The sequence below is a fragment of the Salarias fasciatus genome, chromosome 10, assembly GCF_902148845.1.
Source record: "Salarias fasciatus chromosome 10, fSalaFa1.1, whole genome shotgun sequence".
Lineage (NCBI taxonomy): Eukaryota > Metazoa > Chordata > Actinopteri > Blenniiformes > Blenniidae > Salarias > Salarias fasciatus.
In genome coordinates, this window is record NC_043754.1 from 22,218,456 (window position 1) to 22,230,430 (window position 11,975).

General features: G+C 47.7%; 3 protein-coding genes and 1 non-coding gene across 4 annotated transcripts in view; 2 read left to right on the forward strand and 2 right to left on the reverse strand.

Moving 5' to 3' along the window:
* Nucleotides 1–445: 445 nt before the first annotated feature.
* LOC115395820 (heat shock protein beta-11-like) lies at nt 446–2,523 on the reverse strand. Its single transcript, XM_030101480.1, has 2 exons — nt 2,038–2,523; nt 446–1,138 (listed from the first exon to the last, which is right to left on the reverse strand). Exons 1-2 carry the CDS (start codon nt 2,362–2,364, stop codon nt 794–796), a joined length of 672 nt encoding a protein of 223 aa, XP_029957340.1. The 5' UTR covers nt 2,365–2,523; the 3' UTR covers nt 446–793.
* A 1,459-nt stretch (nt 2,524–3,982) lies between these two features.
* trnaa-agc (transfer RNA alanine (anticodon AGC)) lies at nt 3,983–4,055 on the forward strand. Its single transcript has one exon. It is a non-coding gene; the product is annotated as a tRNA-Ala (tRNA).
* Nucleotides 4,056–4,625: 570 nt separating this feature from the next.
* Nucleotides 4,626–6,815, reverse strand: drc2 (dynein regulatory complex subunit 2). Its single transcript, XM_030101426.1, has 8 exons — nt 6,690–6,815; nt 6,362–6,529; nt 6,088–6,257; nt 5,672–5,792; nt 5,439–5,591; nt 5,151–5,369; nt 4,972–5,085; nt 4,626–4,853 (listed from the first exon to the last, which is right to left on the reverse strand). The coding sequence occupies exons 1-8, from the start codon at nt 6,813–6,815 to the stop codon at nt 4,626–4,628; spliced, it is 1,299 nt and encodes a 432-aa protein (XP_029957286.1).
* Nucleotides 6,816–9,469: 2,654 nt separating this feature from the next.
* LOC115395800 (early growth response protein 1-like) overlaps nt 9,470–11,975 on the forward strand; it is a 2,973-nt gene continuing 467 nt past the window's right edge. Inside the window, exons 1-2 of the mRNA XM_030101453.1 lie at nt 9,470–10,018; nt 10,904–11,975. The exon at nt 10,904–11,975 is cut by the window's right edge and continues 467 nt beyond it. Of these exons, the coding sequence (XP_029957313.1) occupies nt 9,805–10,018; nt 10,904–11,975 (1,286 nt within the window). The 5' untranslated portion in view covers nt 9,470–9,804. The remainder of the gene's footprint in view (nt 10,019–10,903) is intronic.

Genomic DNA, 11,975 nt, shown 5'->3' on the forward strand with positions numbered 1-11,975 from the left:
TAAACAAAGTGGAATCTGTCTGAAAAATATAATTTGTACTATAGTTTGCAAGTCAAAAAGTAGTCTTAGAGGAAAAATCTTAAAATAGAGAGTGAAGTTTCAGCAAACTTAAAGATTTCTAAGAAGTGTGACTCATAACAGTGTAAAAAAGTTTCAGTATTATGAAGTATGAAAAAAGTTATTTGTTCTTTCATAAAGTACTAAATGGATGATAAAGGTGTTTGCTTGGATTTTTCTTGATTAATTAAAAAAAGAAAAATTAAGAACAAAAAAATCGGATGAAGTCAAACCTCTGTTCAAAGACAAGAACCGTTTCTAAGTGAAAAAGTCAAAAAAAAAAAAGAACATGTACTTTTTGGGGGGAGGGGATTGAAAAACAAAGATGTTATAATGTGACCTCTCAAACATAGACAAGTAAAAATGACAGGAAAATGATGATCTGGAAGCAAAATATATATTTCATTAATTTCTCTGGAGGAAGAACCAGATGTACACATCAGGTCACTCTTTATCTCTACTAAAATATTTAAACATTCTAAAATTGTTATCCTTGAAACATTCAAGCAAAAGACAATTGATTTTCAGTTTTTGGCCAAAATAATGTTAAAAATAAATACATAAAAATATCTGATTAACACACAATTAGCTTAAAGGACATCCTTAAAAAAAGAGTCATTACAGAAAGGTTATTGGAAACTTAAATATTATGTGACAAGTTGATCAGAATCGGTTAAAAATCAAAGTGCGGTGAAGAACCGATTCATGTTCCCTCAAAAAACACCAAAGCAGAGCTTTAGTTCTTCTCTGTAAGGCCACTCTCGGTGGTAGGGGGGGCCCCGGCTGGCCCAGACTCCCCGGAGGTTGAGGTGGAGCTGGAGGTGGAGGTGGTGGAGGTGATGGCGGGGGCCGAGGCCACGCTGATGGGGACGATCCTCTCCTTCCCGTCCGTCGCCGCCTTGTCGCGTGGCGCCTGGATCTGCAGCCGGCCGCCCACTAGCGAGCAGGTGACGGTCTCGGGGTCGACGCCATCTGGTAGGTCGAACTCCTGCCTGAACTCCTGGCACCTGTAGGAGTAGGAGCCGCGGGGGTCCTCCTGCTTCTTCTCCGAGCGACCGCTCACCCGCAGCCGCCGGCCCACCTGCACCAAACGCAGAGCAAACACAAAACTGCAGCAGGGCGCCAGTCGCAGGCTGTGTGTGACAGACTTCCTGTGTCTTACTGATATTAATGTGAAAATACAGGACAGGAAGTTGTTACACCAAAAAAATTGTAATATGAAAAAAAAAAAGAATTCAGTTAGCAAATCCTGTATCTAAAAATATTTTAATGAGGTAATTAAAGTAATTGTATATATGTATGTGTGTATAAAAATATGAGTAATTTTTTTGTAAAATAATTATGTAAGTTCATTATGTCCTTATAATTACTTATAAAAATACTTATAAATAAGTAATTTTTTGGGAACAAATATATAAATAAATTTAGCAGTCAAATATTTTCTAAAGCAAATATATTACTAAATACATATCTATATTTACAATTACTAATAATCGAAAAAAATATGTAATCCAATGATATTTTTCGCATTTATATATAAGTTACGAATATTTAAGGACAATATTTATCGCAAATAAAGTGATGTGGGTATAAACGTTACTAAGAGTAAAATTATTTGGTAAAAATACAAGTAATTTTATGAGTTAAACAACTGGAAAAATAAATACATTTTAGAAGTAAGTTATTTATATACAAATATAGAAATTAAACTTTTGACAATATTTATATTTTACAAAGTAATTATATGAATAAAAACACATTTAAGTGTACAATTATTTATGAAACAATCCAATGTTATTTTCTGCATTTACATATATCATTTACTAAAGTTAGAGCCAATGTTTCTTATGGAAATAAATTTTGTAGGCGTAAACCTTACTAAAAGAGTGAAATAATCGCAAAGAAATACCTTAATTTAAATGAAGGTAAATGATCTCAATAAAAATAAAGTCACTTTTTTCAATAACAGCACCCACCCACCTGTTTGACTGACAGCTCCTCGGGAGAGAACTCCTTGGTGTCCAGACTCAGGGCGAAGTTACTGCCGTCCCTCCCCAGCTCCTGGAAGGCGATGGGCAGGAAGGAGGTGGAGGTGGAGTGGTCAATCTCCTCGAAGATCTTCTGGTGCAGCCGCTCCATGAACTCCATGCTCTGCCTCATCTCCTGCAGGTGGCGCACCATCTCCTGCTCCATCTGGTAGAGGAGCGGCCTCGTCTCGGGCCACAGGCTGCGGATCGGCCAGTGCAGATCCATGAAGGGCCTCATGGCCACGGGCGCTGGCATCTGGAAAACGCTGGGACACAACATCCTGCCAGAGGGCAATGAGATCCAAAGAGCCGATGAGATTCAAAGAGCGATGAGATCCAGAGGGCGATGAGATCCAGAGATCAGAGAGCGATGAGATCCAGAGGGCGATGAGATCCAGAGATCAGAGAGCGATGAGATCCAGAGGGCGATGAGATCCAGTGCCTGTTTCAGTCTGTCTCTGTCTGTCCGGGTCGATCTGTGCCAGTCTGACTTCTGCCTCCTGTTTATATACACTCAACCCCAACACCCACCCTCCCCCGGAAAGTTCCAGCAGCGTTCCTCTGTGTGTGTGTGTGTGTGTGTGTGTGTGTGTGTGTGTGTGTGTGTGTGTGTGTGTGTGTGTGTGTGTGTGTGTGTGCGTTCACCTGCTTTATAAAGACCATGACGAAGTGTCTTGCAGCAGAAATAGAACAAAGCTGAGACGACTGGCATGTGGCAGCTGGACATGAACACACACACACACACACACACACACACACATACACACACACACACACACACACACACACACACACACACACACACACACACGATCACATGTTTTCCTGTATTTCCAAGGCCCATTGGACATACAGTGAGTGAAAAGGTTGTGTGATCATAAAAGACAAATTAAAGATTCAAAAATCAGTATATAAAGGAAGTAAAATCACAGAATGATGAAAGTACAAGTTAAATGCAAAAAAAAAAAAGAAAAAAAAGAGTTCAGTGCCTGTTTAGTCAGGATAAAACACCTGCCATTAAAAAAGCTGCACATTTAGAATTGGCCCTATCAAAACAATAACACAGTAACACAGCAATAGAATAACAGTTTGATCAGAAAAAAAAATGCAGATGATGATCAGGTTTTGAGTTATCCAAACAAAAAACACGAATAAAAATTACTAAGTTTTCCCAAAATAATCAAAACTACACAATAAAATCACTGGGTGATGTGGGAAAAATTCAAAAACAAAAAGTGAATTACATTCAGTAAATTATTTTTATGTTACAACTTAACAGAAGTATGGATCCTACCTGGACAGCTGAGCTGTCCATCACAGGACACACACAGGGACACACACACACACACTCACACTTACAAGACTTCTACAGTCAAACTAACCTCAACCCCGTTTTAAAAACGCAAGAGGAAACACGTGGGAAAAACTAAAAGAAAATCAGCATCAGCTTCTCAATGTGTATCTGCTAACATGTGAAAGTAGTGTTTCATGTCAAAATGGAAAAGAGCTTTTCCATGTGTGAACCTTTGGGAAGTGTTGGTGAAGCGTAGCAGTAAACTCGATGAATGATGTCAGTGGATTCTTCAGGAATCACTCGAGCTCCAGGTTTAGTCCCTGAGGAACTCACACTGAGCTGTCACCGCCATCCTCGGTGTCCCTGTCACTCCTTCCGCCCCTCGGGGCTCTCCGCCAATCACAGCGCCCCATGGACCTCACTTGGCCAATCAAACACGACCTGAGCCCTGCTTTTTCGGGCATCTGATCCGTGAATGGTTTTTCGTGTTTTTAATGTCTTCAAGTGTCATAAAGTAAAAGAAACGAGACAAAACAACACTTTTGTCACCATGATATGCCCTCAATTTCCCAAAATTCTGACTGGCATTTTCGCAATGCATTATGGGGGATTAGCTCAGATGGTAGAGCGCTCGCTTAGCATGCGAGAGGTAGCGGGATCGATGCCCGCATCCTCCAAGTTTTCACTTTTTATTTATTTTCCTCATCTTAGCGTTTGAAGATAACTTAGAATTTTGTACGTTTCCTTTTATTTTACAGTGTAACAGGACGCCGTGCAGCATTCTAGTTCTGATTATCACTTTGTGAAGGGCTTAAACACGTGTTATATATAAGCTGCATTATGGCTGCACATCCTCTGAGTTTCCAGCAGGTGGCGGCCTCACCTCTCTGTCTGGACAGCCGCAGCTCAGACAAATTCAGGTAACAAGTTTCCCCGAGTCTCTGTTTCAGCTCAATAAATGTGTTTTGTGTGGTAGTGATGAACCAAAAAGATTTGTGTTGTAAAGATTGTTTTTCAAAGATGTACAACACGACTCTGACGGTATCTTCATGGCATTGCCCTTTATTAATGGGTCATGTTGAACATGTGTGCCAGATCTCACAAAATTCTTGAAGGAGAACATGCAGATAGATGAGTGTGCAAAGCACAAAACTCTGAAGGAACAAACACCCAGACCCCCTGAATCAGAGGAGAATCTGGCTGAACCTCATTGGGGCTCTCTGGTCAGGCTCTGCAGCCAGGCCCTCTCACAGGTAGTGTTTGATGGCGTGCACCGCCTCGATGACGGTGTGGCGTCCGTCAGCGGCCGGCGGGATGTCGGTGGTCGGTGCCTGGGACACGGCGAGCGGGGTGCAGTCCTCCAAACTCTGGCGAAGCAGGATCCTGAGCTGCTGGTTGTCTCGGCCCAGCCGGTCTCCGTGCTGCAGCCCGGCCTCTCTCTGCAGCTCGGCGGCCTTCAGGCGCTGCATCGCCAGCTGCAGGACCGACACATCAGAGACGCCAGGCTGTGCTAACGCCGTTTTCAGTGTCGCTGAGCGGAAGTCATTGTCACGATGTTCAGGCTCAGCTGTGTGTGAACGCGGTGTGTCTCACCTGTGTGTGTTCCTCCGAGTTCAGAGACGACGAGGAAGATGACGGCAGCATCGAAACATCTGGGTCGTTCTCAAACTGAAGGCAGATTTCTCCGACACGGAGAACCTTCTCCCCCTGGAAGAGCAGGACAACGATGAGGAGTGACTCTCACACACACAGACAGACACACACACACACACCTTGCTGATGGCGGCCTGCAGCTTCGTGCTGGCGTTGTCTCCCTGGACGCTGAGCCTGGCGAGCCGCCCCCCGGCCTGGCAGCGGGTTTGAGTCAGCCAGTCCTGAAGCTGCTGACACTTCTTCTTCAGCTCGTCTCGCGCGGCCCGCTGCTCTTCGGCCTGCAGCCTGTTCTCCGTCTTCACCCGGCTCAGCGTGTCCTTCAGACGCTGGCTGGCGGCCTGACGCAGGGAGGGCAGGAGGGTGGTGTCGGCGGTCCGGTCTCCGCGCTGTTGGACTCGTTCACTCACCTGCAGCCTGTCTATGCTCCTCCTGTGGCTCTGGTTCTTCTCTGTTTTCTCGGTGAGCAGTGATCTCAGTTTCTGGAGGTTCAGCAGGTCCTCCTGCAGGGGCTTCTGGTCCTCGGCGTCGTTCGGTGCCAGTCGGTACTCTTCGCGGTGAACCTGTCGCCACAGGGGGGGAGAGCAAACCGTGAGGCGCCCCAGAGCCAGCGCACGGCGCCGTCGGGGGACGCTCGCTCTACCTGGCAGTCGTCATAGAGCTGCTGGACGCTGCTCAGCGCCTCCTGGTGTCTCTGCTCTGTGGAAAGCATCAGGCTCTGCATTTCCAGCTGCTGCCTCTGGAACTCATTCAGAGTCTGCTCCCTAAAAACACCAGAGAAGGTTTCTGGACCGACGGACCAGTCGAGCCTCAAGCAGACTGCTGTCAACATGGAGGCACCTGCAAATCGCTCATACTCTCCTGGACAAAACCACACAGCAGAACCCAGCACAGGAGGCAAGAAATGCTTTTCAAATGTCGGCTGTTGTTTCATTTGTTACCCTATAATCTATCGATATCTTCTGTTGTCTAAATATAGATATTGGTTCATGTCTCTGAGCGGTGCTGATGGTCACTGCGGTGGCCGTGTTCCCGCGGAGCCTGATGGGGGCGGTTGACCTTTCAGAGCTGAAGGTGGAGCGGGCGTGCTGCAGGATGCCCCCCCAGTGCTGCCGGACGCCTCCCAGCCGTCTGTCCTGCTGCGCCTGCAGACGCTCCAGGTGCTGCGCGTGAGCGTGCCACACCTGAGCTTCCTGACGCTCCGCCTCCCGCAGCTCCCGCAACAATCTCTGCAACGCAGAGCGGAACGCAGGGTGAGAGGCGATCTGCTGCCGGGCGCTGGGCGCCAGGCGCACGCTTTGGCTGTGAGCGCCACAACAGACCCGGACCTCACCTCTATGACGCTGTCCCGGTCGTCCAGCTGCCTCTCAAACGCCTGGCGCTGCACCTCCACCTCGGCCCGGAGCTCCACCTCCCGGGACTGACGGAGGGTCGACCTCCACACCTCGGTGAGCTTCAGCCAGTTCACCGCAGTGTTCCTCTGCTCCTTCTGCAGCTTGTCCTGGACCCAACACACACACACACACACACACACACACACACACACACACACACACACACACACACACACACACACACACACAGAGGAGGAGCTGTGAAAACCACTGTGTGTGAGCGCTCCAGAGATGCCACTGCCAGTGAACACAGAGCATGGCAGGTACCTTGAGGAACAGAGTGAGCATCTCCTCCTTCCGGTTCATCTCCTCCACCGCCTGAGCCCTCTCCTGCTGCTGCACCAGCCGCCCCTCCTCCGCCTTCCCACGCCCCTTCTTCACTTTTTTTGGCATTCTCTGTCCTTCTGACACACACACACACACACACACACACACACGCTCACACACACACACACACACACACACACACACACACACACACACACGCACACACACACACACACACACACATTTTGGAATGACATGCATCTCATACAATTTTTCTGAACAAGAGTATCACTCTAACAGAAGGTTATCATGCATAATGTTGACGCTATATAAAGTTAATTCCAGTTTAAAGTTTAAATTTTCATTGTATTTATAATATATAAGCACAAATCCAGATTACTGATGACACAGAACTTGATTGCTCATTTAAAAGGTTTATAAGGTTGATATATACACACTTGTGAAGTTTAATCTCCACATTATTCATACTTTTGAACTTTATCAATAAAATGATTGATGATTTAGAAATGTAAAATCAAGATGATTAATGACACAGACACTAAATAGTTACACTGTCGGTCACAGACAAGGTTTATAAAGCTGATGTAGAGATAATTCATACTTGAGATGTTTGATATCCTCATTATTGATAATTTTGAATGTCATCAATCAGATTATTGGTGATTTACAAATTTAAAATCCAGATTATTAATGACATTAATATCATTATTGCATAATATTACTGCAGACTAAATAGATTGATTTTTGATCAATTCAATAGTTTGTAGGGTTAATATAGAGATTTCTCATACTTGAAAGGTTAATACCCTCATTATTGATACCAGTCAGATTATTGATTATTTGGAAAAGTAACATCCAGCCAGATTGTTGGTTGACAAGGTTTATAATGTTAATATAGAGATTATTCACACTTGAGATCGTTGCTATTCTCACTATTGATACTTTTGAACGTTGTCATGCAGACTACTGATGATATACACGGTAAATTTCCATAATTGATCAGAGATTATCTCAGATGGATGTTTTTCTCCGACCGGCGGCAGAACAGAGGACAGCAGAGCAGAGCAGGAATACCTCACTGAAGCCTGGAGTCTGGAGCCTCCCGGGCGAACCGTGCCTCCCTCGCTGCTCTTGTTGCGCTTCGCTCCAGACGTGTCGACCCTGCCTGCACGGTGTCCGTGTTTTACTCCGTCTCCATGGAAACCACGCAGGAGTCACGTGACCGCCGTCAGCCACTGTTTATTCATTCATAATGTTCTATACTCCATCCTTTTCACGCATTCATTTATGTATTCCGTCATGTACTCATAAACTTCCTAAATATTTTGTGTTTTTATTTTTATTTACACTTTGAATTTATTCTCTCTTTGTATTTTTGCATTTTTTTTTCAGGGTTATATATTTATTTATACATTGCTGTCCATTCATATGTGTATTGTTTATTTGTTTCAGTTAATGTTTTATTCATCCGTTATCTGAATATTTCTGAGCAGGCACGTCAATGAGGAAGCCGGTTAACTCATTAACAGCTACTGAATGTGTGTGATCAGGATCTACAGCTCGTGTCCTGGTTTTGACTCATTCATTCACAGCACTTCATGTTTCCACGTGTGTTTTTTTTCTTTATGGATTTGTTCCAAAACGGATGCAATTCTCTATACTTTTACTTACTTTTACTTATTTTTTTTACTTTTAAGAAAAAAAAATCTGTTCATAATACTTCATTATTAAAACGTGAAAAAGCTTTCTTGAAATGTTTGCATACCTGTAATGTATAACTCCTCCAGTTTAACCCTTGACTGATCGAGTGAGGTCATTTATGGCCCAGACATATATTTTTGTGCACCATTTGTCTATTTTTAATTGGGAAAAAGTGTTTTTTAACATGAATTTATCATTCTGTTTGTCCAACATTTGTTCATCGAATTTTGCAAGGATCGGATTTCTATTACCATATCTGAAGATTTTCTATGATGTGAACAAACAAAATTTTGGTGTTTTTATTTATTTATTTACTTATTTGAACAGAAACATTATTCTCACAAAGGCCTGACTTGGGTCATTGATATTTGTGTTAAAGTACTGGTATATTTGCTAGTCATCGGCTATTCAAAATTTGAATGTTATATTCATCATCCTACCGTATACATATGTTACTCAAGAAACTTTAGTTTTCATGATTTTTTTTTTTTTTTTTTTGTATTTTTGCTGCAAAGAAATGTGAAGAAATAAAAGGTGGCATAAATGAGAGAGTGAAATAAATGTGAAGAACCCTTTAAACTCATTTTTAGAGGTTAAATGAAGTTCAACAACGCGCCGGTCCATTTCTTGTATGCTGACAGCTCTAACCTGAGGACTTCGGAATCCTGCAGGACCGAGCTCCTCTCGGGTCACCGGGCTGACAGGAAAACGCCCAAATAAGGCTCGAGGAAGTGATGACGCGGCTGGAAGCGCTCCATGGGACGGCGCGAGCCGCCGAGCTGTGACGTGTCTGCAGAGCTTCCGGTCATGGCGGCTCAGGGCGCCCTGTGTCCGCCGAGTCCCGGCGGGCGTGCGTGTGGAGGGGGCGACCCGCACGGCGGATCTGGACCGGGTCCCGGTCCTGATCGAGCCCGATCGTTCACGCTCCAGAAAACGCGGCACAAAGCGAGCGGCGAACTGTGCACGTCCCGGGCTGCACGCTCGCCGCTCTGACCAAATATGGGCTTCCGCCGCGCCATATTTGGGGGATGTACGTCACGCAGGAGTCTTTATAAAGCGGGAATCCTCATTGAGTTCTGACAGAGCTCAAGTTCACGTTGAGAGGCTCCGCGTGCGCAGACCAACAGCTGATGTTGTTTATGTTGATGACGCAAAACCCGGAACCCAAACACACCTGTGTGAGACCCCCAGACACCCCCCGAGACCCCCGAGACCCCGGACCTCACGCCCTCCAGCGTTGGCTTCCTCCGAGCATCCACAGCCCCAGCAGCAGCAGCGTCAGTCCGGCCGGAGCGCAGGAGCGCAGAGCGGCTCTCCCCCGCTGCACGAGCGGCTCCAGGAGCGGCTGAGCTCCGCGCCCGCCCCCGCTCCGGACCCCTCTCCCTCCGGAGACATGGCAGCCACCAAAGCGGAGCTGCTGCTGTCCGCCCTGCAGATCTCGGAGCCGCTGGCCGGCTTCGGGCCGCCGCTGTCCCCGCTGGACGGATACCCGAAGCTGGAGGAGCTGCAGATGCTGCTGCAGAGCGCCGCGGCCGGAGGCTCGCTGCTGGCCGGCTCCGCGGCGGACGGAGTCCCGCTGCTGGGCGCCGAGCCCGGGGAGTTCGGAGGTGAGGAGCCGGGTGGATACTTCAAGAGTTTTTCAGTAATTCAACTTTATGACATAGTTTTCATGGAATGATAAATTGAACAAGAAGTTGTAAGTTGATCACATAAGTTGTCATTTCTATTGGTTTGATGTGCAAATTGCATTTGTGCAACTTTTCGTGTGTTTTCACTGGTTCCCTGGTAAATGCATCAGTCAATGGATTAATGTGATGTTTTGACAGTGAAGGGAGCAAGAACTGATTTCATTTTGCAGAAATTGCTTGCATTCAAATCATATTACCATTTACTCATATTTTTATATGACTTTTATATATTTTATATATTTTTTAAAAGTTTGAGGAACGGTTACGAACAAGAGTCCCTCAGTTGGTGAATGTTCTGATTTTCTCCTCACCACAACTCACTAACTCCTATTTGGAAACTTTAAAAAGCAGACAAATTAGGAATTGTGTTAATATTTTTGTCATTATACTGGTCAAAAAAATGATCAGGAATCTTAAGCCTGAGTGTGAGCTGTCATTCAGTTTTACTGAGGTGACTCTAAGGTGTGCAGCTGCAGCAGCAGCTTCATAGAAACCAAAGCTTGTTAAAGGTCAGCTGATCGCTCCCTGCACCTTCCACCACTCCCCTCATAATCACTGCTGCACGCATTACACTCAGTTAAATAAAATATGCAAGTAGATTGCAGTGGAGTGTGTTGATGAGAGAGTGTGTGTTGATGAGAGAGTGTGTGTCCTGACAGCTAAAGAAACAAAGTGTCAGTTTGACTAAATCTGGACGAGGAAAAGAACCTTCTGATCCACTGGAATCTGGATCTGGCTAAATGTTAACTGTCTTCATCACATGATGACGCAGCTCTGACCTCTGACCTCTTCTTGTCCTCTCAGACTTGTCAGACCTCCCGGACCTGCAGAGCCTCCCTCCTCTCACGCCCCGCCCCCACACTCTGGCGTACAGCGGCCGCTTCTCCTTCGAGCCGTCCGGTTCGGCGTCGGGTGGAGCCAGCCTGTGGGCGGAGCCTCTGCTCAGTCTGTTCTCGGGGTTGGTCAGCGTGGCGGCCCCGCCCCCCGCGGCGTGCAGCCTGGCCCCGTCCTCGATGGTATCTTCAGTATCAACATCGTCCTCGCCGGCGCAGCCGAGCTTCAGCTGCAGCGCCACCGACGTGGCCTCCATCTTCTCCACCGCCGCCGCCGCCAGCCCCCTCGGCTCTCAGCCGGCCCCCGCTGCCTTCCCACCGCAGGCTCCGCCTCCCGCCTACCCCGCCTCCCGTCTCGGCCTCCAGCCGCCCTCCATGGTGGTCCCCATGCTGCCGGACTACCTGCTGCCGGCCGGTGAGCTCAGCTCCGACCTGGACCAGAAGCCGCCGCCATCCCTGCAGCAGCAGCAGCCGCCGCTCACACCGCTCTCCACCATCAAAGCGTTCTCCTCCCAGATGCAGCCGCAGGGCGCCGCCGTCCAGCCCCAGCTCGCCAAGTCCGGCAGGCCCAGGAAGGCCGGCGCCGCCGGCCGGCAGTGCAAGACGCCGCCTCACGAGCGGCCGTACGCCTGCCCGGCGGACGGGTGCGACCGCCGCTTCTCCCGCTCCGACGAGCTGACGCGGCACGTGCGCGTGCACACGGGCCAGAAGCCGTTCCAGTGCCGCATCTGCATGCGCAGCTTCAGCCGCAGCGACCACCTGACCACGCACATCCGCACGCACACCGGCGAGAAGCCGTTCGCCTGCGGCGAGTGCGGCCGCAAGTTCGCCCGCAGCGACGAGCGAAAGAGGCACGCCAAGATCCACCAGAGGCAGCGCGAGAGGAGGGCCGAGGGCCCCCCCTGCGCTCCAGTTGCCACGCCCCCCACCTCCTCGCCATGCTCCACGTACCCCTCCCCCACACACAGCTCTGCCTCCCCCTGCTTCACCCCCCCATTATCTTCCTCGTCCTCTCTGTCGCAGCTCTACACCTCCTCGCCGTC